The sequence below is a fragment of the Porites lutea genome, chromosome 8, assembly GCF_958299795.1.
Source record: "Porites lutea chromosome 8, jaPorLute2.1, whole genome shotgun sequence".
Classification (NCBI taxonomy): Eukaryota; Metazoa; Cnidaria; class Anthozoa; order Scleractinia; family Poritidae; genus Porites; species Porites lutea.
The window spans coordinates 8,615,348-8,641,698 of NC_133208.1; the positions used below are offsets into that span (position 1 = coordinate 8,615,348).

Consider the following 26,351-nt stretch of genomic DNA (forward strand, 5'->3'; position numbering starts at 1 on the left):
AGCTTTTGAGTTAGCTTTACTGCAGAAATTGACGACCTTACGATTAATAACTACAAAGCGTGCCAAAGATAGTTAATAATCGTCAATTTCACGATTATTAACTACGAAGACTGTCAAACGTAGTTATTAATCGTGATTTTCACGATTATTAACTATGTTTGACATAATTATTAGTCGTAAATGACGTCATTTAAGATTAATAATTGCAAAGTACCGCTCTCCAGGACGGGAGAGGAGGACGACGCCTTATCGGAAGTGAAAAGTCGCATTTCGATAGCAGTGCGCATGCGAATAGGTTGCATCATCCCGTCCTGCCCTCATTCTCGTCCCCAGAGCCACTCGGCTTAATTTGTAACCGACCAGTGGCTCTGGACGCAACGGGAAATGCGAATTTTTTCATTGGCTGAAAAAAAAAATGCCTGCGCAGAAGGAAGAGAAAATAAAACCCACCGCGCACAGGATTTCACTTGACCAGGAAACGACGGGCTCTGGGGACGAGAATGTCCTGCCCTCGTCTTCGACGTGAAGTGAGGAGTTTTGACGTCGTGCACAGAACGTAAGTAAATTATGGCTTTTTTTGTCCTGAAATGTAACTGTTGGATATAAGTACTTAATGTAGTGTTAAAAGTTGGTATCGATGGTTGCATTTGTCAGTGTTGCGATATTGCTTTATTGTAGTAGGCCAGGTCACGTGTTACTGTTGATTCATGTGGTCCATATTTGGTTATTAAAAAGCTAGTATGATTCTCACCGAGTCTGGTACATGTCTATTGAAACATGGTGTCAGAAGTAAAGTTTACCTTCTGAAGAGTCCAGCTCCTCTTACGAATAGTTAATGCTGTTGGTGGCACACTGATGCTATTTCTCTCTCTTGTGCTTAATTTCGAAGCAAATTGTCCGCTCAAAGTGTGAGAAGATGCCGGCAGACAACGACCACGTGGAGTCGAGTGCGCAAATTTCCGCGCCATCAGCGTCAACACCAAGCACAGCGCAAGCACAAGCTATTCCACAAGTTTATCCTCAGCTTATTGCGTCAAATTTTCCGCTGCCAAGTTCCATGAAATGTCAAGGTGATGTTGCTGGCAACTGGGAGTTTTTTAAACAGCAATGGATCGATTATGAAATCGCGACAGGCCTCGACAAGCGAGAGGAATCGGTCCGTCTTGCGACTTTGCGATCAGCGATGGGACGAGAATGTCTCCAAATTCTACTTAACCTTAACCTGTCTGAGGAAGATAAGAAGAAAATCAACAAATGTCTAGAAGCTCTAGAAAAATATTTCAAGCCGACCAGAAATGTCGTGTACGAGCGGTATGTTTTTAACACTTGTTCACAGACAAGCGAAGAATCCGTTCAAACTTACGTCACAAGATTGAGGAAATTAGCCGCGTCCTGTGAATATGGAGCTTTAACAGACGAGTTTATACGAGATAGATTGGTCATCGGATTAAAGAATCAAGGTGACAAAGTCAGGCTTCTGAGAGAAAAACCCCTGACCCTTCAGAAAGCCATAGAAATGTGCACATCGAGCGAAACAGCTTCGTACCAGATGAAGACGATCGAAGCCACGGGAGACAAGCAGACCGAAGACGTCAAGAAACTTCGTGACAAGAAAACCGTAGATAAAAATCGTCAAAAGAAAAGAGATGGATCCAGATCCTCAAAGAAAGAGAAGAAAAACGAGAATAAGAATTCCGAAAGTTCTTCTGAACCGACATGCAAGTATTGTGGTCGTAAACAACGTCATACAAGAAGAACAGGGTGTCCTGCGTTCAAGCAAACGTGCAGTAAGTGTAACAAAAAGGGCCATTTTGCGTCCGTGTGTCGCTCATCAAAAAAAGGGCAACAATTTGAAGAAGACGAAGAAAGCTCTGATGAAAGCTGCCTGCAAGTGGAAACTGTCTCCCTGGTACAGACTAAAGCAAAGCAGTGGTTCGCAGATGTCAGCTTCTTCAAATCAGCTGAAGAAGATTTTCCAACAACCTTAGCCTGTCAACTGGATACTGGAGCTACCTGCAACGAACTTTGTTTGGACGACCTCTCAATCATTACACAGTTAGGAGATCCACCCATGGACAACTCCTCTGTCAAACTGAAGCTATTTGGTGGTTCAACGTTAAAGTCACTAGGTGAATGCAAATTACATGTGCAGCACAAAGGCAAAAAGAAGACTCTGAAGTTTCAAGTTGTTGAAAACAAGTGCAAACCCTTGCTGTCAGCCGCCACATGCGAAAAGTTGCAACTCATCTGTTTGAATGTCAGTGTCCTTGAGAGTCTACACCAAATGAGCGAGAGTCCAATGCAAAATCCTCTGTCAAGAGAAGATCTGCTGAAAAAGTATCATGAAGTTTTCAGTGGCCTAGGACACATTGGAGACGCAAAGATTGTGGTTGATAAAAATGTTACACCAGTGCAGCACTCCCCTAGACGTGTGCCTGTAGCCTTGCAGAAAGATGTAAAGAAGAAGATTTTGGAGTTGGAAGAGCAAGGCATTATCAAGAAAGCAGTTGAGCCCTCAGAGTGGATCAGCAGTATGGTGATAGTTGCAAAACCCGATATCCTTGTGGTTGGTTGTGGTGATACTGACTCCCAAGCCCTTGTAAACCATGATCAAAATGTGATTCGCCTACTTGAACGAGCCAAGCAAGTTAACCTGAAGCTTAACAAGAACAAAGTAAAGCTTCGAGAAGCAGAAGTGAAATTCATGGGCCATGTGATTTCAAAGGATGGACTGAAGCCAGATCCAGAAAAGGTCTCTGCCATCAAGAACATGCCCAAGCCTAGATCTAAACCTGAAGTACTCACTTTACTTGGTTTCGTTAACTACCTCTCTAAATTCCTTCCGAAGCTTTCAGATGTGTCAGCACCATTGAGAGAGCTCACAACTGGCCAATCCAAATTCACCTGGGCAAAGCAGCATGATGAAGCCTTCGCTACAATTCAGCAACTTGTCATTCAACACCCAGTGCTTAAGTTCTACAACATCGAAGAAGAAGTCACCATCCACACTGATGCCTGTGACAAAGGCCTTGGAGCAGTCCTCCTTCAAAGCGGACAACCAGTAGCTTTTGCCTCTAGAACTCTCTCCCCTACAGAGAAGAATTACGCAACCATCGAGAAAGAATGTCTGGCAATAGTCTATGCCTGTGAAAGATTCAATCAATACTTAGCACGCAGAGAGAAGATTTTTGTAGAAACAGATCACAAACCTCTTGAATCAATTTTCAAGAAGTCTCTCCTTTCAGCTCCGTGCCGTCTTCAAAGGATGCTTCTCAGGCTGCAACGATTCAACCTGTCAGTCAGCTACAAACCTGGGTCGCAGATGTTCTTGGCTGATCATTTATCTAGAGCAGCACAGCATGAAACCCAGAAGTCAGAAGAATCATTTCAAGTGTTTTCTTTAAAGTTAGAGACCCTTGACCCTATGCTAGCCCTGAAGATCACACCAGAACGACTAGAGCAGTTACAACGAAGTACAGGTCAAGACGACACTTTGCAAACCCTGAAGACAACTATTCTGACCGGTTGGCCAATGCAAAAAGAGGAAGTGCCACTCAAGATTCGTGAGTACTGGTCCTACCGTGAGGAACTGGCCGTTCACAACGGTGTTCTTTTCAAAGGCTCAAGAGTAGTCATCCCTCAGCTACTAAGACCCGAGGTAAAGTCACGAATCCATTCAAGCCATTAGGGAGTAAAAGCTTCCCTTCGTAAAGCTAGAGACACTGTTTTCTGGCCCGGCATGAATGCTGAAGTACGTGATCAAATCAAGCAATGCTCAATCTGTAACGAATTTCAAGCTAAGAATCAGAAGCTTCCAATGCAGAGTCACAAGCTTCCAGATCGCCCTTGGAGTCGAGTTGCTGCAGATCAATTCAAGCTTCATAGCCAAGATTATATAGTGCTTGTGGACTTCTATTCCGACTTTATTGAAGTCAAGAAATTGGAAGAGAACAACTCTAGTTCTGTGGTTGAATTCCTCAACGAACAATTCAGCAGATACGGTATTTCGGATTCATTAGTAACGGCAATGGTCCTCAGTTCTCAAGTCAAGAGTTTCGTCAATTTGCACTTGACTGGGAATTTGTCCACGTGACATCCTCCCCACATCATCGCAAAGCTAATGGAAAAGTGGAGTCTGCTGTGAAGACCGCTTAGTCCTTAATCAAGAAGACACTCAAGGACAACAGAGATCCTTGGTTAGCCCTACTAGACCAGAGAAACACACCAATGGAGTCAATCGGAACAAGCCCAGCACAGAGGTTGATGTCTCGTCGCACCAGCGCCTTGTTACTCACAGCTACCAACCTTCTATACCCCAAAGTTCCTGAAAGTGTTACTGAAAAGCTGAAGTTGAAACGACAGAAAGCGAAATGGTATCATGATCGGTCCTCCCGCATTTTACCAGAAATAGAAATAGGACAAGATGTCAGAATTGCACCTTTGCAGAAGAATCAAACCTGGAAAACTGGCACGTGTATCGAGAAGTTGTCAGACCGATCTTATGTGGTGAAAACAAATTCAGACAACCAAGTTCTTCGCAGGAACCGAGAATTCTTGAAGCCAGCTGAGCAACCAGCAGCTACTACTCAGCGGCAGACAGTAGTGGTCACTGAGAGTCAACCCACAAAGCGTGATGTGCAGACACCGTTACCTGAACAAAAGCAGATGTCTACACCATCCCCACTTCCAGCTGTCAAGAAGACACACACCCGAGTCGTAAAACCACCCTCTAGGTTCAAGGACTTTGTTGCGTAGTTACTTTTCAGTTGCAAAAAAAAGAAGGGTATTTGAACTTCAACAGACTTTTACTGATCGTTCTGCAAAGACATTGCCCCTTAGGGACCGTTCATTTTTTAAGGGTTAGGCTGGTCTGGTGGGATTTGGAGGAGCGTAATTTGAAAATTGTATGACCCCCCCAATTTCCGTTTTTTTTCGCATGGCCCCCCACCCCCCCTCATCAGAGTAATTTTTTGGAAGGCCCCCCCCCCCCACCCATGAATAAAAAAATACATAAGGTATTTAAAAAGTTACTGCATTAAAATTTCGTTTTGTTAGATTTCACGTAATTTAGTGAAAGAAAGCTGAAAGCTAGAAAGCTGTTTTTAACAAATCCTCACTCAAAAGAATGAAAAGTCAATTTCAGCTCTTCTTGTTACTGCTCGTCCTGAGCGTGTTGTAGCTGGCCGCTCGTCTACATATTCCTCGTCTGAGGCGATAAAAGCAAGAACGACATCATTTGAGTCGTCTTCAGAGTCAGGGGCATCACTCTTGTAATCATCATCAGTTTCTTCTCCCTCACTGCTTTCACCACTGCTGTCTAGTTGACCTGATTCATTGCCGCCTCTCACTTCGGCTTGACCTGTTCTGAGAGTATTCATCTGCAGGAAGTGTCCCATAATTGTCTTCACTTTGTCATTCTTGCTGCTCTTCTGATGCTGTTTTAATAGCCCATGATGTTGTAAGTATTTGTTCAATTCTGGCACACGGAGCTTTTTTAGCTTGGCGGCATCTTCGCACAAAGTAGCCCAATGATAATCATCATAGGACTTTTCTGCACAAAGCAGGCTTATTACCAACCTTAAGCCAGAAGTAAGAAACAGGATGTATTGCTTCCTGCATCCTCAAGATTATAACTCAAACGTCGGAGACACGAACAAAGAGGAAGAAGAAAACGACGAAGAAGAGGAAGAAGAGGAAGACAACGAAGAAGAACAGGAGGAAGAAGAAGAGGAACACAGCTACGACGAGATCGAAGAGAACGTCGAAAATGAGGAAGGGGACACCTCGTAGTAGTTTCATGCCCCTCCCATTAAAGTTCTCAGAGAAAAGCTCTGGTAACGAGGTCAGTTCCAATTCAGGACTCAAATTATTGGTTTTAATTATATGAGCTTGACAACAACATTTTTATGAATGAAAAGAAAGTTGTTGCTATTCAAGACTGTTATTATGGTATGTTCACTGTCCTTATAAAATATAAAAGCTGTTGAGAAGTTTTCTTGTTACCCTGGAACTGTTTTAGCATATTTGTTATCAATAAAAGAGCACAATTTTTCTTCCATTTGTAAACATCTCTTATCCTATTTTTAATCTATTTTTTTCGTCCGACCCCCCCACCTTTCCTTCATTTTTTTTCGGCTGGCCCCCTCTTTCAAGCCAATTTTTTTCGAGTGGCCCCCCCCCCAAATCCCACCAGCCCCCCCTCTCTCATAAAAAATGAACGGTCCCTTATGACAATTATTATTAGTAGTATTTTTTTGGTAAGTTTTGTAACATTTATTTTCTATTACTTCTCATTTTTTTTACTTTCGGTTTTGTAAGATTATCAAATTTTGTTATTGTTCATAAGCTCGTTCACTTCAAAGGAAGGGAGATGTTGCGATATTGCTTTATTGTAGTAGGCCAGGTCACGTGTTACTGTTGATTCATGTGGTCCATATTTGGTCATTAAAAAGCTAGTATGATTCTCACCGAGTCTGGTACATGTCTATTGAAACAGTCAGAATCAAGTTAATGGTAACTGGGATAAAAATAAATCAATTTTTTTACTTTCTTTTGGCAGTACATCCCGCTCACAAGCTCAAGATGTCGACAAATCTTCCCGCGAAAAAGCAAGAAGGCGATAAACCAGCGTAAGTACAAACTTAAAATTCGTACTGAATGAAGTTAGCTGATATTCTGTGGAAATATGTTTGCCCTGAGCTGCCCTGATTAAACTATAGTCAGCTAAAACCCCAATAATCTGCTCATGTGTTAATAAATCAATTCGATGCTTGGTGTTACCTTAAATTTGTTAAATAAATAAGCTTAGGAAGAAACTTGCGACTTTTAGCGTGTAGGTCTTGCAGAATGTTCGTATTTCATATTTTTCTCCATTTTGAAAATTTTAATTTCCTTTGATAGCAGCGATTTCCCTCAGCGATGAAAGCTTTGTGTGTGTATGCTTTTAAGCAACACTTTCTTGCACCTTCATATAAGCTTATGTTTAAAATTAGACTAGCCGACAAATAGCAAGAAGGTAATCCTGGCAAACCAGTATATACATAAATAAATTTGTCATAGAAATACACACACACACTTGTATATATTATATAAGTAGTTACACATATATACGTATTATAATAGTTATTTCCTAAATATTTATAAAAGAAAAAGAAGAAGAGATAAAGCAACTGAAACAAAAGAACAATTATGTCAATAGAGAAGCTACAGAAAAACAAACTTAGCGGATCTTAATTCTTCATTTCATTAATTAGTGTATCTACCTCTAGACAGCTAGGAGTCTTCAGGTTGTAAAATATTTTTTTCCATGATTGTGGTAATACAACCCTTTTTAATAATTTTTTGTTGTATTGCTTGTTTCAATATTTATCTGCAGTGAAAAGATGATGTTTTGGACTGACAGACACGATGTAATTCTCTGTCGATAAATTTTGATACACAATCCGTTTCAGTACAAGAAGAGCTCAATTCAAAGAGGACAGGTTTGGAATGACATTGCTGAACGACTTGTTGCAGTTGATGAAGTAAGATTCAAGTCACATTTAGACAGAAGGGGTGTTCGTGATCGATACAACCTGTTAGCAAATAAGCTGAGAAGAAAGCTAAAAGATGAAAGGAAAGCTTCCGGAATTGAAACTGATATGTCAGAGGTGGAAGTTGCTCTGGAAGATTTGATCGAGAGGGAAGATGAATCGGATAAACAGCACAAGGAAAATCAAGATCAAAACCTAAAGAGGAAAGAAGATCGACAACAGGCTGAAGATATTCGCACAAAGTCATTGGAGAGACTGGGGGAAACTCAAAAATGAAACGGGCAAGACAGCAACCTTCAGACCAAAGCTAAGAAGAAGAGGACAACTGGAGGAAATGCAGTAGTTTTATTAAGAGAAAGAACTGAGGCAATGGTTGCTGCTCGTAAGGAGGAGGTCAATATGAAAGTAAAACAACAAGAGGCTGAGAGCAAACAACACCAGGATTTTCTGGAATTGATGAGGCAACAACAGCAACAGCAGCAGCAAACTCAGTTGATTATGGTTCTCGTGTCTAAGTTAAACCATAAATAAGCCTTCACACAATGTATTGTGTGGATTTGTTAGTGCTGTTTATCTGTCATTTCTGAGATGATTGTTTAATGTCAAGTGTGTCACACTGGCAGATCTAGACCTTGAGATGGGGCGGGGGGGGGTTCTCAAGAAAAGTTTTTTTTTTTGCCCCTTGGGGCCTCAGTTTGGTCTAAAAATAAGGGGGAGGCTGGTTCCCCCCAGGGCCCCTCCCCTGGATCCACCACTGTGTCAGAATAATTCACCTGAAATTGAGAAAATTATTCACCTGAAATTGTGTTTAATGTATTTGAGGCTTAGTGTCTCTTGTTCAAGTTATGTTGATATCTCTTCTTGTATTGATCTTGAAAACTTCGCAATGTTGACTGTACAGATCATATACGTCGTGACATGCTAGACAACAAGTCTTTGTGAAATGTCCCTGCAATCAACCACTCCGTGATACGATAGGGGGAAAGGACACAGCAACATTAAATTTTGCTTCATACGACTTGTTGCCTAGTGTGTCCTGACCTTATAGTAAGGCACTGGGTGCAATTTGGAGCTTTGAACTAATTTAACATTAAATATGTACATGCCAGACCATTTGCTAGGGTAATTTTACAGTTGACAATATTAGTTTGTTGTATTGATGAAAAATAAAAGCCAACTTTATAATCCATTTTTGATTGCATATGCCCTAATACGAGCAGAAACCCTTGGGACCTGTAGAAAGGGTCCACTTAATAGAGATGTCCATGTAAGGGAGGTTAAAAATGCACCCCTTTCATGGCTTGCACAACGGGTAAGTGTCCCCTTAAGGGAGGTGTAAATTGACAGATGTTTGACTTTTTGTTATGGTACTAACGATGAGAATTTGATTGACTACTTGATATCTTTCTTGATTGGCTCTATTATTCTTATGGCCTATTTTTTATTTAACAGTGATGTTACGAGAATCTCATAACATCACTGTTTAATAAAAGTATAGGCCATGGGAATAATAGAGCCAATCAAGAAAGATATCATATAGTCAATCAAATTCTCATCATTAGTACCATAACAAAACAGGGATGAAACCATGTCACTAGACTTAAAGCTTTGAGGGGAGGGGGGAAGGGTGTGGCAACTGTGAAAGCTACATGTAAGGCAACGATGTTAGCAGTGGTTTTCAGAGGCGTTTTTCCCAATGGCCAAGGTAATACCCAAGCAAACATAGTAAACACCTGGATATGGTCAAGGTTTATTTAAGATAGAAATGTGATACAAACAATGCATGTTACATGATAATTACCAGACATTTCAAAGGTCTTCTTCATATTTATTTTCTACACAATCCAGTCACTGAAAATTTCTTGGACATATCAAAACTTGTGCATTACTGATGTTAATATAATGCAAGCTACACAAAATAGTCCCCACGTGTTGGTGGATCCACAAAAAAGAAATCAGAAGTCTGATTGTGATAAAGGCAGGTGTGAGCATTTCTTATGATAGCACCAACAAGGTACATTTTTCCTACTGAGGATAGGCCAACTTTTAAATCATTTTTGAAATCAAGAAACTTAAAATAATTAATAATATCTCCGAAGAGCCATTCAACAGATATACGTAGAGCGCCCATGGCGGCATTAAACTCCTGCATTTGAGGTGTTTTTCTAAAAGGGCACTGCAGATGTACCCTTAATGGGTAAGCCGGGTCACCATACAGACAAAGAGGCTGGCCAGTTAAGGAGAATGCATTCCTTTGTAGGTCTGCAAGTAGACCAGAGTCTGCTAACATCCCCGCGTCATGCTTTCTGCCTTCTGCAGTAGAAACAACAGAAAGGAACAAAATAAAGAGATGGGTGCTTTTTCTTCAAATTAGTCAATCATATTGCAGTGCAAGTACTGAATCAATTTCAAACTTGACTTTCTCTGATCTCCAACCTTAAGAATTGCTCTCCTCGTAACACCGCACATCTGAACCTATGCACTATTTTGTTGTCTATTAACTGTTTGTAATTTATCATTTAACTTACCTACTGGGCCATACATATAAGCTATCATTCCCGATGGTAAGACAACCGATTGAAATTTTAGGGCGTGCACCCTCTTGTGGCCATCGTAGAGCACTCTCTGCTGCTCACCAGGGCGGCATACTGGTCTGACCGTGCCGTCTATGAACCCGAAGCAGTTGTCGAGAGGAGAACCATTCCTAGAAATTGCATCACAATACATCTGAAGAGAGGCAGGGTCCAACAGCTGGGGATTCCACGAAGTGAGGCGATGTACGTGCGAATCGTAAATATAATCAATTACGCGGTTACAGATCATGCTTAAGACGGGAACTGGCCTACCAAACCGGGGAATAAGGTCGCTGTAGCGGCAAGGGTACGCCATTCTTCGGAACACCATGCACAACCCTTCTATCCCATCACTAACAGTACGCTGCGAACAAGTAAACTGGTTGGGGATACCCAAAACGTTCACAAGGACTGGTAGGTCTCTCTTCTCGAATCGAAATTCGGCTTTGCATTCTGCTTCGTCAAGTTCGTCGAAGGAAAATCGGCCATGTTCTTCATAAGGGAACTCGGGGTTCTTTGACTTGTGTGCTTGCCAAAGTACTAGAAATTCGTCGTCATCTAATAGACCGTCCGTGTAGGCGTCCAACAGGGCAATTCGTGCTTCGCGAAAAGAAACCATGTTTATTTGAGCTTCCCGCGCGTTTCCCGTCCTAGGGTCCAGTTGCTTAACAACAAACAACTCATACTGACGACGGGGACGTAGACCCAGTCTTCCCCATCCGCCAGACGTCGCCGTCCTCCTCTCCCATCCTGGTGCTTAAGGTCCCTAATAAGTACAAAGCCCGCCTTTTGTAGTTATTAACCTGGCAGATTTCACTACAAAAAAATAGCGACACCTGTTCGCCTGTTTTTCTATGTTTTCATCTGATTCTCCCTGCTTTCCATTGTTTTTCTACGTTTTCGTCTGTTTCTCAGTGTTTTTCTATGTTTTTCCATTATTCTCCCTGTTTTCCATTGTTTTTCTACGTTTTCCCCTGTTTTCCCATGTTTTTCTATGTTTTCCTCTGATTCTCCCTGGTTTCCCGTGTTTTTCTACGTTTTCCCCTGTTTTCCTATGTTTTTCTGTTTCCCTATGATTCTCCCTGTTTTCTTGTCTTTTTCTACGTTTTCCTCTGATTGGCCCTGTTTTCTCTTGTTTTTCTGTGTCTTCCCCTGATTCGCCCTGTTTTGTCTTGTTTTCCTATGTTTTTCCCTGATTCGCCCTGTTTGTCCGTGTTTTTCTATGTTTTCTTCTGATTCGCCCTGTTCTCTCGTGTTTTTCTGTTTTCCCCTGATTCTCCCTGTTTTCTTTTGTTTTTCTGTGTTTTTCCTGGATTCGCCCTTTTTTTTCGTGTTTTTCTATGTTTGCCCCTGATTCTCCTTGTTTTCTCTTGTTTTTCTATTTTTTCCCCTGATTCTCTCTGTTCACTAGCTTTTTTTGTGTTTTTCCATGATTCGCCCTGTTTTCCTATGTTTTTCCGTGATTCTCCTTCTTTTCCCGTGTTGTCTACGTTTCCACCTGTTTCCCTGTTTTTCCACCATTCCTTCCCCCTTTTCTCTTTTTGGTTTTTTGATTATTTTTTACCTTTTTCGTCTTGTGTTTGTCTTGACAGAGTTTTGACACGTGTGTTAAAAGTGCGAATTAAAATTGGCGAGAGCCCTTTACCCGCTGGCTGGTATGATTCACCAAACTTTCCGATTTCAATTAAATGATGTAATGAACATGAACTTGCGATTTTGCAATATTAACTTAGGTATAGTACAATCGGGAATTTAATTTACGGATGATTTATTTTTTAATTTTGAGGAGGATTCGGAAAAAAATCCGAGTCCCAGATGGGATTTGAACCCACGACCCTCCGTGATCTAGTCGGATGCTCTAACCACTTGAGCTATTGGAGACTCTGGTGAGCAAGGGCCAATTTGTGGGTCTCGACTGGAACCGCATCACGCGGCTACACAGCCAAGTAATGACTGGCACACAAGAACTCACTAACAGCATCGCGCTGTCACCTTAAAGCATATCCAAGATGCGGCCAACCAACCTCCAAAGTGAGTATATTAAAGATGAAACAACAACAACATGATCTATTTTTTAAATTAAAAACAATTCCTTGCGCAATAGATAGCTGTCTCGGCCGTCATGCAAATGCTGCGTCACACAAAAGCTTAGAAATTCAAGCGTACTCTATTACAAAACCAAGAACCCTTTGAAGCGAAAATTTGTTTGAAAATTATTTTTCAGCTGCTCTAATACACCATGAAAGTAAAATCTCAGTAGAATCGATAGTTTTGTAGTTTGAATGTTAGTGACGTCATTTGAGCCTTTTTTTGAACCTGCGTTTGGGCTATGATAATCCCCCGACACTTATTCACGCTCTGTCAACAGCAATGAAATAGAAACCTCATAGGGTCACAAGACCACATCGCATTCTTCCACAAGAACTAATTGCAGAAAGTTTTTGAGCCGATTGCGTTTGGAGAGTTCCATTCCAGGGACAATGACGTGGATGGGGTCTGATACATAATAGATAACAACATGAGAATTTGGAAAAACAAAACTGCGTTCTAGGAAAACATTGCTCCGTGTTCCAGATATCGGAATATCAAGCCATTTTCGAATATAGGCATTCACTACAGAGTCGAGATCGATATCCAGGTTTTGGATTAGCTAAAGTGAAATGCCCTTGGCGTTTTCTCCGATGAATGCCCCGCGTTCTTAGACATCTTGAATGACATTGGCATTGACAAAAAGCAGCAACTTTATCAATAAAATGATAAATATAGCCATTAGACAAACATATTATATCTTTTGTTGTAGAAATAGGAATTGGGATAGCCCAGACTTTATGCAATTTTTATTTCTTTTCTTTTTTCTTTCTTTTTTTTGTTTTGTTTTTGAATAATCCAATCTCAAGCAGCATTTGTAAATTGCCTATACGTAGCTAGATTTGCAATTGTACATTCAAAAACACAAATAAAGTTTCCATTATTATTATATCTGTAATTTATATGATTTTACTGACAAGGTTGAAGCGTGCGAGTGCAAGATTCTTGACACAGAACCAAGAATAGATTTAAAATACTTTTCATAGGACTATAGGAAGAGGATCATGTGTGGGGGATTCGATCTCTTTGCTCATTACCTCTTCATACATAATGCTGTGACCCCAGGGGAAAGGGGGGTACCTCTGGGAATTCTTGGTGGTATGTGCCGCCCTGTTCTTCTAATACGGCCCCTATTTAAGACCAAAAATTGTCGTTTCCACACCCGTTGTCAGACCTGGCCTCTAAAATCCATACCTGTCTTTAGACCTGGCATAGGCAGAAATTATTTCGATATTTCTTGGATTAGAACGCCAACCAAAAGATAGCCTGTTTCTACGTCCCTCTTGGGACGCAGAAACGGATATTTTCAGATATTTCCAAAATCGCATAATCGAGGATAAAGCCACAGTACTGTAGCCAAAGCGCGCCATTTCTCCATTCTAGATTAGTTGGCGAGTGAGGTTGGCTGGGAGGGGGGGGGGGGCGGGGTGTCTCCATTTTTAGGTCTCTAAGATAGACAAGTCATGCAACAACACAACCTATAGAAAAAGAAACAAACAAAGAAACATTAAGTATAAAATGGTGGTTATATTTTCTCAGAAATAACAATGACAGGAAAACAGAGAAAAACAAACATGGGAAAACAAGGGAAAACACAGGAAAACAGGGGAAACATGGTAAAACAGGTAAAACAGAGAAAAACACGGAAAAACAAGGAGAATCAAGGAAAAATATAGAAAAACATGGGAAAACAAGGGAAAACGTGGAAAAACACGGAAAAACAGGGAGAATCGGAGGAAAACATCAAAAAACACGGAAAAACGGGGAGAATCAGGGAAAAACAGAGAAAAACATTGGAAAACAAGGAAAACGTGGAACAACACGGAAAAACAGGGAGAAACACGGAAAAACATAGAAAAACAAGGAAAAACAGGGAGAATTGAAGGAAAAACACTAGAAAAACACTGGGAAACAGTGGTAAAGGTTGAAGAACACGGAAAAACAGGGAGACTCGAGGAAAAAACAGACAAAACATGGGAAATCAGGAAAAAAATAGAAAAACACGGGAAACAGAGGATAACGTAGAAAAACATGGAAAACAGGGAATACAGTAGGAAAACACGGGAAACAGGGAGACATCAGAGGAACAACAAAGTAAAACACGGGGAAACGAGGAGAATCAAGAGAAAAACATAGCAAAACATGGGAAACCAGGGAAAAACGTAGGAAAACACGGGGAAACAGAGAGAATCAGGGGAAAACATAGAAAAACACGGAAAACATGGAAAATCAGGGGAACACATAGAAAAACATTGGAAAACAAGGATTAAGATTGCAAAAGACGGGGAAACAGGGGAAAACGTAGAAAAACACCAAAAAACAGGGAGAATCCGGGGAAAATCATAGAAACACACGGGAAAACAGGGAGAATCAGCGAGAAACATAGAAAAACACGAAAGAAACAGGGAAAATCAAGGAAAAACATGGAAAAACACAGGGAAACAGGGGAAAACGTAGAAAAACACAGAAAAACATGGAGAATCAGGGGAAAACGTAGGAAAACACCGGGAACAGGGCAAAACGTAGAGAAACACCGAAAAACAGGGAGAATCAAGGGAAAACATAGAAAAACACGAAAAAACAGGGAGAATCAAGGAAAAACATAGAAAAACACAGGGGAACAGGGAAAAACGTAGAAAAACTCGGAAAAACATGGAGAATCAGGGGAAAACATAGGGAAACACGGGGAAACAGGGGAAAACGTAGAAAAACACCGAAAAACAGGGAGAATGAGGGGAAAACATAGAAAAACACGGGAAAACAAGGGAAAACACAGGAAAACAGGGGAAACATGGTAAAACAGGTAAAACAGAGGGAAACAGAGAAACATTTAGAAAAAAAATTATTTAAATTTAAAAGAATTTCATTCAATCCTTTGGAAATTTCATTTAAACTTCTCACGGAAATCCATTTGATCTTCGATTAAATTATGGTTTAAACTTTGACATTTTCGTTTAATTCATTCTATCCATTTAAATTTAAACTTTGGAATTCCCATTTAAAATTTTCTGAAAAATGTCTTTTAAATTACTGAATTCTAACTTAATCCTTTAAATCGAAACGTTAACAAATTTCTTTTAAACTTACCAATGTAAATTATATTTAAACTGCGAAAGTAAGTTTCATTTAACCTTCCTGGGGCGAGCTCGGCCTGGATCCATGCTCATGTCACATGGCAAGGTCACATGTATCCTCGGCTGCCATTTTTATCGGCAGTAGAAAGTGTGGACGAAGGAACGAAAGGAAGAGTGAGCGAATTACTAAGCGAAGCGTCAAGGCTTCTGCCTTCCAGCACCTCTTCTAATGCTGCTTCAAATTCCACTCGTCCAGCTGCGATACCATAGGCAACAATCAACGAAACTCTCAGGCGTGCTCAGGGGATGCTGAGTGAAATAGACTGTACGCACAGTCCCCTATTTTTCCGTGAGATCCCGGTTGTGATATAGCGTGTCTTATAGTTAATGGCGGCCATCTTGATTTTCAAATGACCGAGGGGGCGGACGTACGTCGAAGATTATACATGTAGCTCTAGGGGGAGGGAGGCGAGAAAAATAGAGGGACTGTAATAACATCACTGCAGCTCGCGTTAATTAGACAATAGATCTTAATTGGCGTTGACAACGGGTTTAGTTTAAGTTGCCGACACTGACAAGGTTTTGGCAAATTGTCGTAAAACGTACGCTTTCATGATACCATAAGGCACATCTTGCACAAACACACGAAGGAATTTTGGCATTTTGCGGATGAATCACGTAAGTCAACATGCTTTTGAAGCAACTCTGCCAGGGGAATGTTGTAACACCGTTTCTGCCAAACGAATTGAAATTTAACGCTACGGCGACGCAAGAAAGAGTACCTGTCAGAAATGCTTGGCTTTTTATCGGGAGGTTTAACCGCTTTAATCTGTGGTATGTCACAGAAACTGTATAAAATCACTGTTTCGAAAGGAGATATTTGTAAACACGCGAAATCGATGCTAAACGTGTCTGGCATGTTTTTCATTGCCAGCGGAGTCTCTTAATGAGCGAATGGTAAAAGACGTAAAATTCCTGTCATGCCCCTGAACGCGAGCTGTAGTGATGTTATTACAGTTCCTCTATTTTTATCGCTTCCTCTCAAACGGTCCTCCGCCCCTTAAGTAGTTTTGGCACTCATCCAAGATGGCAACCCGTAACGCATAGCGCTCGATCTCGATGATCTTACGGGAAAATAGGGGACTGTGAGCAGTCCATGGGCGAAAGTTCATCCACCGGTCTCTGTAGAAGATTAGGGAATTTCAGATAGCTCACTACGATAGGCTGGGACGGTTAGATGCGAAACGGGCGGCCTGGGGCCATGACGGTAAGAAGGTGCGAAAATTTGCAATTTAAGATCGGACAACAACTGACAGAGGACGGTGAGGTCATGTGCGAAACTCGCTTGTAATTTCTTTCACGGAAGGCTCAATTACTGAAGAAGAGTTTCTTTTTTAAAACGAAGAATACCAATTAGAAGAATAAGGGTACAAATTAAAGCTAACTGGTTTTCAAAACTAGTCGGTATCGCAGCTGGACGAGTGGAATTTGAAGCAGCATTAGAAGAGGTGCTGGAAGACAGAAGCCTTGACGCTTCGCTTAGTAATTCGCTCACTCTTCCTTTCGTTCCTTCGTCCACACTTTCTACTGCCGATAAAAATGGCAGCCGAGGATACGACATGTGACCTTGCCATGTGACATGAGCACGTGATCCCGGCCGAGCTCGCCACAGGAAGGTTAAATGAAACTTACTTTCGCAGTTTAAATATAATTTACATTGGTAAGTTTAAAAGAAATTTGTTAACGTTTCGATTTAAAGGATTAAGTTAGAATTCAGCAGTTTAAAAGACATTTTTCAGAAAATTTTAAATGGGAATTCCAAAGTTTAAATTTAAATGGATAGAATGAATTAAACGAAAATGTCAAAGTTTAAACCATAATTTAATCGAAGATTAAATGGATTTCCGTGAGAAGTTTAAATGAAATTTCCAAAGGATTAAATGAAATTCTTTTAAATTTAAATAAATTTAGATGCGAGGTTTAAATTTTAAAGAAATCATGTCCAAATAAAAAAAGGAATCAACAGGGATTAAATATTGCTACATATGGGCAGGCATACCTCGGACAGAATGCGGCATTTCACAATTTTTCAAGACAAATTGCACTTAGTCATTATTCAGGACGATCAATCGTGGGCTTCTTGCGAAACCGTTCAAAAAAATTCCAAAATCACCCATACGGCCAGCCGGTTCTCATTTCTAGTGCGAGCTGTCAGTGTGATCGAGTGTTTGAATGAACTTTAACAGAGTTACGCTTCAACATAATAAGGAATTTATTATTATTATTTTTTGTTATTTAATGGCTTCAATTATAACGATGTGTAATCAGTTATAAACCGTTTGATACGCGCGACATTTTTGAGTACTCCTGCAAGCGATGTTCATGAACGATGAAAACAAACGGCACGTACAAGCGATTAAAATTGCAAGAGAGACTACTAGCAATCAATAAAAGAAATATAATTCGGTTTAACATTTACAGAGACAACAATTTTCATTCACGAAGACAGGTATTAAAGTGTCTCTAAAAATCATGAGTCTTTAAGCTTAATTAGTTAATTATGTTTTACTTTTTATAAACTTTTTACTGATTTATAAGCCGGCCTCCTAGTGTTTGCTTCTTTCAAAGATGAACTCCTCGAAGCAAGAAAATCGCTCAAAGGCTTCTTTCTACAGCCAAATTTATAACAAAATATTCCTCGGAACGTTTTCTTTCTATTTACGGCGAGAAAATTATCTGAAGGCCTTTTAAAGTTCTGTAAGCTTATATCAAACCTGACACTAGGCCAGATCATTGACTCAAATCATAAACACGTGCATAAACTTGCCACATAAACTGTGCTCGACTTCATGAAATAAGATATAACAAAAACAAACATCAAATACAATAATTACTCAGGCTTACCATTCGAGATTCAGTTCCTGAAAGCTATCAAGGAAGGCCACAGTTGCTTGAGACTTTTAAACCCTCTTACGCATTAAACAAGGTGAAAAACGAAAACTGGTCAGCGGATACCCTGTTTTGACAGCTGTCAATTGATCACAACATTGATGAGCAATTAGTTTTCTCCTGGGCTCCCAAACAAGCTAGAAAGTGTAAGAATAAACATTGGTTTCCCTGTGGTGCGGACGGACGGTCGTTCGGCGTACGGTCACGTGATTACCAAATTTTCTGGGATGAGTAGATTTCCTTAGCTATGGGGCTCCGCCCACGCGATGCGCTTCGCGCCGCGCGTGCAGCTCCGCTACAAACAGTCTGTAGATCTTCGACTTACAAAAGCATATAAACAAAACGTATAAATAGAAAAATTAAGCAAACGTCTTTTAGACTTGATATTAGCCTAAGTACTGCGTCTTGAGTAAAAGAAGCCTGCGTTAATCAGTAAGCGAGAGAGAAATAAAAAAAATCACGACGCCATGCACAGAGATAAACCGACAACACAGCAAAGTAATAGAAGTCACAATAACGCTTTTTCAAGGACATTGAGCTGCCTCCTCTTTTATCAGAGCAAAAAAAACGGTGAAGAGAAGGCGTTTCTAAATTGTTTTATGCTCGAATGTCAGCGTCTCTTCGCAGCGTAAGCATTCATAGAAGAATTTGTGCCGGCAAGAGTGCTACGTATTTGCAGCTTCTCATTAAAATGAATGAGGTTTTTCTAATCATTAACTTTATACCAGATTGATTTGTAACTTCAGGCTACTAAGAGTTACTTACTTCTTACTGCCACAGCGACAGATTCCACACTGGAACTGGTTGCACAGCGAACAACAACAACAACAACACGGTGCTTGAGCTCTCCCAGGGCGCTTTGACAGGAGCGTGCGCAAAATCATCAACCAATCAAGAAGTCACAACAACAACGCATGACAACGGCCAAGGCGCCCATTTCTCGAACTTCCTAATAACAACGCTCCCGCGGTTCTGTTGTTTCAAAAAATGTTTTACAAGTCCTGAGGATTCGATTAAGAGATATTCAAGCCAATTAGTTGACAAAAGAAAATAATCTTTTTTGTTAGCTAGAACCGACGCATTTGTTCTTTGAATTTTCTTTGATTCCAGGTCCACCAAAGTTTGTAGGGACCGTTTGACTAATATTCATTTTTGAGTCACCGAAGGCCGTTAAAAAAAATCTTAGGCGATATTCTTTGTCTCCAAATAAGACCTATGGTCTCTTGCTCCAAATTAAAACCGCATCATTTTTGGTGGAAAAGATATTAAAGGGCTGCGTTCAATTAAAATAAAGTAAAGCCCCGCGACTAAGATCCAGAAGATCACAGATTATTCCAAGTTAGCCTAAACAGGTTCTCATATAAATGGTAGTTAGCACAAAGTTCAGCTTATTCCGGTTTTTAAAAAAAGGTTCTTATTTTCTGAAGGAAAAATGCAATATAACTAAGAGTATTCAGTGGTTCAGCACAGCTCATCGCCCAGAATGCTATTGTCTTTGGGACATGTACTTACAGTGCGCAGTTTCTCAATGTACGGCATAATAACTGAATAAATAAGCTTTCGGAAAGCCAGCTAAAGACCGACTACTCTCGTAAAAGAATCTGTAGCTGTCAGTCACCGTACCGGTTTAATGCGTAAAGTGTATTAGATCTGACTGCGTGCGACGGCCAGACAAATATTTGTCAAATGGCAAAAGAAATGAGCCGAACACTTACCTCTATTTCATCGTTGCGTTTCAGTTTCGTAAGCCGGTCAAAGCAGCTCATATAAAAGACGCGCTCTTTTACTCGATTGGTTTCCATTGCGTTGGTCGCGGAATTGAAAATAATAGAGTCTTTCTATTTATAAGAAGGGGTGGCGAATGGTAAAATCCGAGACTCGCCGAGACGCCGAGATCCTAGTTAGAAATCCGAGCCCGAGACTCTTTGTGAAAAGTTTCGAGACTCAAAAAAGTAAAAGCAAACCATGAAAAAAAGAGACTTCGAGACTTATCAAAAACGCTTCTGAGATTTCGAGATGGTATATTACATTTCATTTTAACGTCATCGAGTCGGTTAACATTTTCAAAGCTAGCGCCGCGTCTTTCTTAATGCTTGAGGGAACATTGTATGAGATAATTATTCAAATTTTGATCCGTTTCAATTCATTAATAGGGACCTTAAGATCCAGGACGGGAGAGAGGACGACGGCGCGCCAAAGGACGGTAAGGACTGGGCCTAGGTCCCCGTCTCACACGATAGATAAATAGCTTAAGATTGTTGCCGACGGGGACGCCATTTTTCTTCCAGAATATTTTGGCCATTTTTGTTTATTCTACAGCATGTTAAACATTTCATATCGTGGATTAGGAAGCGTTTTTTTTCTTACATCTTGGGTATTGGGGGCTTCAAAACATGACGTAAGTTTTAAGCTTAAATGGCAGCTTAATTCGTCATCTAGCTGATGTCGTAGTAAAAAATTTTTCTTTTCCTCTAACTCTGTTGCTTGATTTGTTCAGCTTGTTATCTTATGTTTTGTGTGTAAAAATACGCGTTAAAATGAGTTTTAAGCATGCAAGAGATGCCTTGGTTCTATGTCATGACAACGGAGTGATAGGCGACGAGGAATTTTGCTTGCTATACGATGCAAATCGATCGAAAAATCCCGAATTTCCGTACGAAGAGTATGGAAAATTTGATCTTGAAGATATGGAGGACGATGAATGTAAAGCGGAATTTCGCTTCCATAAAGAAGACATCCCGGTGCTGGCAGAAGTCCTTGGTTTACCCGAAACTTTCACCTACAGCCAGGGATCCGTGACTAATGGCATTGAAGGGCTATGCATTATGCTGAAAAGATTTAGCTACCCCTGCAGGTACCCAGATTTAATTCCCCGTTTTGGTCACGCTGTTCCTGTGATGAGCATGATCTGTAACACAGTAGTTGACTTCCTTTACAACCTCCATGGCCATAGAATAACCGAGTACAATCACAACCTTCTTGATTCGGCTAGCCTTCAAGTCTATGCAGATGCAGTTTTTGCAAAAGGTGCCGCCCTGGATAATTGTTTTGGTTTCGTGGATGGCACGGTCAGGCCCATTTGTCGCCCTGGGGGAATGCAAAGAGTATACAATGGACACAAACGTGTACATGGACTAAAATTTCAGTCAGTTGCTCTACCAAATGGACTCATCGCAAATCTTTTTGGACCTGTAGGTTAGTGCATTATTCATTTCGGCTAATGCCAAGGCAATGGGAAGGTATAAACATGAGGCATATGATTTCTTTAAATCCCTTGGCCACTTGTAGTGTTGGCTTTTTTCTTCAGACTGAACTCAAATGATTCTATTCATGTGACCTCTGTCACGAATTGCCGAGTTCACATGCATTGCAGTACGTTATGACATACACACATTTGTTTTGTAACTTACCGTACCTGTGAACAGATGTATATAGGGAGACAACGTAAAACTTATATGTTAATTTATTAGTAGGTATTTCTACATAAATGAGTTGAGCCTCAAATAAGCACACATATCTATCGAGGTCACAAGGGTTTTGGCTTTACATAGTATTACTGTAACTGGTTTGAAGGAAGTATAAATTTCAAGATTGTAAGCTCAACATCAACAATATTTCAAAACTCCATTATATCTCTTTTACAGAAGGGAGAAAACATGATGCATCAATGCTGGATGAGTCTGGTCTGTTGAATGAACTCGAGAGGCATGCATTTTCACCAACTGGCCAGGCAATGTGTATTTATGGTGATCCAGCATATCCCCACCGTGTTCATCTGCAAAGACCATTTCAGTATGGAGTACTGACACATCAGATGCAAAGTTTCAATGAGTCCATGAGTAAAGTTCGCTCCTCAGTCGAGTGGATTTTTGGGGACATCATTAACTATTTTAAATTTTTAGATTTTAAGAAAGACTTGAAGCTGGATTTAAGCCTCATTGGGAAAATGTACATTGTCTGTGCCTTACTTAGGAATGCACTTACTTGCCTTTATGGTAACACAACCTCTGAGTTTTTCCAGTTAGACCCTCCATCTCTGGAAGATTACTTTGCTTAAGTGTCATTCATACTTGAGGGCATAGCTGAATGTTTTTGGTTTGTAGGCTTGTTTTAACAGAAAATCTCCTCAAGGAATTATACACATAAGAAATATTACAGGAAACCAAGGGTTCTTGACAAAACTTTTAATGGCAGCTGTCGCCCAGATACTGTTAAGTCTGCATCAATTTCTTTCTTAGTATGATGAGCAGTGCTTCACAGATTTCCAAAATGCCTTTTGTGTCTAGGATTTTGACACCAAAAAAATAATATCCATACTCTGTCCATGGAAGGGGGTGCAATGTCACCCCCACCCCTCTTGAATTTCCAAATGTAAGCAGTGATTCGTATGGAAAACAAGGTCTTTTTCCCCCACCCCCAATATTATGCTATATGCTAAAACTGAAGAACAAACCTATGAAAATGAAGTAATCATTTATTTACTACAATCCAAGATAAAAAAGTATATACAGTGTAATATGCTATGCTGTTGTTTTTGTTAGAACAAGTGTAACACTTTTTTCAACATGTTTTCAAGTATAGCAATTCTAAATGCTCTTTTTGAAATACAATATTTGAGAAAATGGTTGACACTCAAAACATTTAAAATACACTGTAAGTATCAATAGAACAACAAGAAGGCAAGGTTCAATATCATTATCATGCACTTGCACACTCATATGAAATCTGCTCAAGCAGTTCTTGTTCACTTCTCCAAAAAATTAGAAAACATGGTTATCATCATGGTCTGGAATCCATCAATTTGCTTCTGTTGCTGTGCCAGCTGCTGGCTCATCAACTTCATCATAGCTTCATTCTTCTTGGCTTCTTGCTGCAACTCCTGCTTTTTCAGCTCCAGCTCCTCTTTTTTAAATTCATCCAACATTTCATTCCTCTCCTTTAGATACTCCAGGGTGTTGTTTCCACTTGATCTTCTTTTCTTCCCCTTTCCTTCAATCTCACTTCTTTTCATTCTGTCTCCCAGCCTCTCCATTGCCCTCTTTCTCACTTCCTCAGCATCTTTCTTATCTTCCTTTACCTTCCTCTTTTGTGCTGCTGTCTCCTGTTGGTCTCGATCAGCCTCATCTTCTCTCACAATGAGGTCTTTCAGGGCTTGATCTACCTCTGTCAATTCTGGGGTGCTAATCCCACTTGCTGTTTCCTCCTCTCTAATTTTCCTCCTGTATGCTTTGGCAAGTAGACCATACCTTTCTCTAACACCTCTCTGGTCAACCTTAAATTTGGGGGCTTTTACTTGCAAAAGGCGCTCAGAGATTTCGTTCCACTTCCGACCTCTTTGAACTGTCCCACGTTTTGTGCCAGCAAAGGGGCTGTTCGCTAGCATTTCTCTGACTAAAATGACATCATGTTCCTCTGTCCAGAACATCCTGTCATACGAAATGTGGCATAGTAAATAAATTATCAATGACAGTAGTGAAAGAAACAACACACAATCTACAAAAACTCTATCATATTAATGGAGGAAAACAAAGAAACGCCTTACGATGAAAGGTAAACCCCACTGGTAGTAAGAAACAAATATAATGCTAAGAAATAAATATAATGTGTGAACTGTGTAGGAAGTTAAAAAACACATGCATGATGTGTAATTTAAGCATATTCAAGTGCGAGGAACAGTGAGACCTATTTTAAAACTTTGTTGTGAAAAGGGAAGAGACAAAGAGCTATCGAGCTACGAAAAAATGCCGAAGAGGTTGGTTGTATACAAGAAAATATTTAATACAAAAATATTGGCACTAGTAAGTGCAGTTGTTCAATAGAAAACCGACAAGAAAAATTTCGGTCCCGAAATGTTTTCCGGAGTTTTGATAAACGCACGCCACTGGAGAGGAAAACGAAAGGTTTGACAAATGCCGGGTTGAGACAGCTATTCAGCAATTCAAGTCAAAACTCCACAGAAACACAACAGAAGTAGTCTTATTTCTATAAAGGGAGGAAAAACACTCTTGGGAAGTTTGTCGCTTGGAGTTGTTTTTCTCTTTCACGCGGAATAAACGAAAAATATAAACTCCGTACGACAGTCGCAAGTAGAAACTCAATAAAAAAGAATGACTCTGAAAGTGGTATTTATATAAGCATTAAACAATGATTGAAAGCAGAAAAATGACAGGAAAAGACAAATCACACCTGCAACATCTGCACGACAGAAGCCAACAACAAACATAAAACGAGCCAACAAAAATATTTACTTACGCTGGCTGTTTGTTGCTTGTTTCCTTTGAACATGACGGGGAGGGGGTCGAGACAAACTGAGCAGAGCTCATTACGAGTTTACAGGACTAAATCTCTGAGAAAACCAAAGAAAATCAAGTACACATAGGGCACAACGTCAAACTGGTGTTTTTGCCGTCCTCGACGCAGTCACGACGGGGTCACGCAACCATGAAAACAAACCAGATCTCTAATGCGCATGCTTCTTATGGGAAAACAACTTCCGGTCGGCCGTTGTCCTCGCTCCCGTCCTGGATATTATCTTATTTTCTTATCTGAAACTATACCTTATTAAAATAACTTCTGCGAAAAAATTTTGCGATTTGAACAAAAGCCGATTTTTTTACAATTTTTTGAAGTCTACATTTTTGCGGTACACCCGCGCCGCTGATCACACAAACTAGCAGGCTCGGCTATGACGTCATGTGACGTAAGTTAAGGAACTCGCTTTACCTTGCCTTCACCAGCTGTACACAAAAAAGATCGATTACAAGTAAGGATTGAATCGCTATGTCTTCGCAAGAAGAAAGTTTTTTTGAAACAGAAAGTGAAAAATCAAGAAGTGAAGAAGAGACCATCGAGGTAGAAGCGGTCGTATGAGAAACAGAAAACAACATACAAGACGATTCGCTCGAGCCGTACGCAGACGAGCCTTTAGCTGATCAATGAATCAATGGCTGCAAAACAGTGGGCGTGAACAAGCCGAAAGAGATCAGTTGGAAGAACTTAGAAGAGCTGGAAAAGAGTCTTGAAAACGGCGTTCGTGTGGCTGACTGGTAAGTTTTCTTGATAGTTCTGCGGGCTACTGCTTCGAACGTTCAGCAGCAACAAAAGAACTATATATCTTCTACATTGCTCTCGAGTCAGTTTAGAAGCTTTTCAATGTTTGCGGCATTACTCGCGTCTATATTTTACGTTTACGTGTACTTGTGGAATTTGTAGCAGTGATCTGTTCATAAACATTAGTGAATGCTATTGCTGCAAGGAGCTGGAAGGCTGTGTTGAGGCCCATGTCGAGTGAAGTTGTCCGCGAAGAACCCTTCATTTTCTTTACTTCTCGGGGTTAATTGTACAACTTTTGACCAACGGCAATCACTCTAAAAAGTTAATTCTTTTCAACTGGGAAATCAGGACAACCAAAAAATTGAGGATATTGATTGATGTGTGGTCATTTTAAAAAAATTTCTTTAGGAGTGTTGACAATAATATGACTTAAATATGACTTGTTTCACAATAGAGTGCAATAATTGAGTAAAATTTCTGACTAGATTAGGAGATCAACTTTTTCTGTAAAGATTCCCTAGTATTTCACATCTGTTTATATAACAAATCACTTTTCTTCCATTTTTATGCAGAATAAAAATGTCTTATTCTTTATTGTTTCTTGGACAATCTATGACGGCACTATGTCCTCTCATTGGCTTCTTGCATAAAGAGCAAACAGGGCATGCTCTTGCAGGCCGTTCTCTTTGTTCACCCCATGTCTGATTTGGCACTGCAATAAAAAATGTATTGAGATAAGGATAGATGATAGAATAAAATGTTTCTTTTTCTGACAGAGCAAACCTTCATTTAAGTATAATTCTTTGCTTATGCAAAGGACCCTGAAATTACTTACTTCTGCACAGGTTGTCTAAACATCAGCAAACAAAAACAAGTCCTCCTCAGGACTACACTAAAGCAGACAATCATACAACAATGCATGAAAAGACTCCTGGGTTCAAACCATTTGCTAAAAAATAAGGGGATTGATCACCAAGCCTCCCCTCAAGGGAATTGATCAGCCTCACTAGGTTCACCCGTCATCAATCTACAACTTTAGATTTTAAACAATGCTGCTTCAAGTTCCAAAAAACATACCAGAT

The 26,351-nt window shown here is 40.2% G+C and overlaps 3 protein-coding genes and 1 long non-coding RNA gene across 4 annotated transcripts; 3 read left to right on the plus strand and 1 right to left on the minus strand.

Moving 5' to 3' along the window:
- Positions 1-512: 512 nt before the first annotated feature.
- On the plus strand, positions 513-8,009 carry LOC140946930 (uncharacterized). The gene is made up of 3 exons (XR_012166880.1): positions 513-556; positions 6,560-6,629; positions 7,376-8,009. It is a non-coding gene; the product is annotated as an uncharacterized lncRNA (long non-coding RNA).
- Positions 917-3,688, plus strand: LOC140946561 (uncharacterized). The gene has a single exon (XM_073395689.1). It carries the CDS (start codon positions 917-919, stop codon positions 3,686-3,688), a length of 2,772 nt encoding a protein of 923 aa, XP_073251790.1.
- A 1,432-nt stretch (positions 8,010-9,441) lies between the features above and the next one.
- LOC140946563 (uncharacterized) lies at positions 9,442-10,845 on the minus strand. The gene is made up of 3 exons (XM_073395690.1): positions 10,061-10,845; positions 9,651-9,845; positions 9,442-9,557 (listed from the first exon to the last, which is right to left on the minus strand). The coding sequence occupies exons 1-3, from the start codon at positions 10,722-10,724 to the stop codon at positions 9,442-9,444; spliced, it is 975 nt and encodes a 324-aa protein (XP_073251791.1). The 5' UTR covers positions 10,725-10,845.
- A 9,908-nt stretch (positions 10,846-20,753) lies between these two features.
- Positions 20,754-22,309, plus strand: LOC140946564 (uncharacterized). Its single transcript, XM_073395691.1, has 2 exons — positions 20,754-21,411; positions 21,861-22,309. The coding sequence occupies exons 1-2, from the start codon at positions 20,754-20,756 to the stop codon at positions 22,271-22,273; spliced, it is 1,071 nt and encodes a 356-aa protein (XP_073251792.1). The 3' UTR covers positions 22,274-22,309.
- The last annotated feature ends 4,042 nt before the right edge of the window (positions 22,310-26,351 follow it).

Bases quoted from the DNA above. Each gene is read 5' to 3' on its own strand.
- LOC140946561 (XM_073395689.1), top strand. From the start codon at position 917: ATGCCGGCAGACAACGACCACGTGGAGTCGAGTGCGCAAATTTCCGCG.
- LOC140946564 (XM_073395691.1), top strand. From the start codon at position 20,754: ATGAGTTTTAAGCATGCAAGAGATGCCTTGGTTCTATGTCATGACAAC. The intron at 21,412-21,860 runs GTTAGTGCATTA...TCTCTTTTACAG, and splicing joins AAATCTTTTTGGACCTGTAG to AAGGGAGAAAACATGATGCA.
- LOC140946563 (XM_073395690.1), bottom strand. From the start codon at position 10,724: ATGGTTTCTTTTCGCGAAGCACGAATTGCCCTGTTGGACGCCTACACG. The intron at 9,846-10,060 runs GTAAGTTAAATG...TTTCTACTGCAG, and splicing joins TTATATGTATGGCCCAGTAG to AAGGCAGAAAGCATGACGCG. The intron at 9,558-9,650 runs GTATATCTGTTG...TATCCTCAGTAG, and splicing joins TGCCGCCATGGGCGCTCTAC to GAAAAATGTACCTTGTTGGT.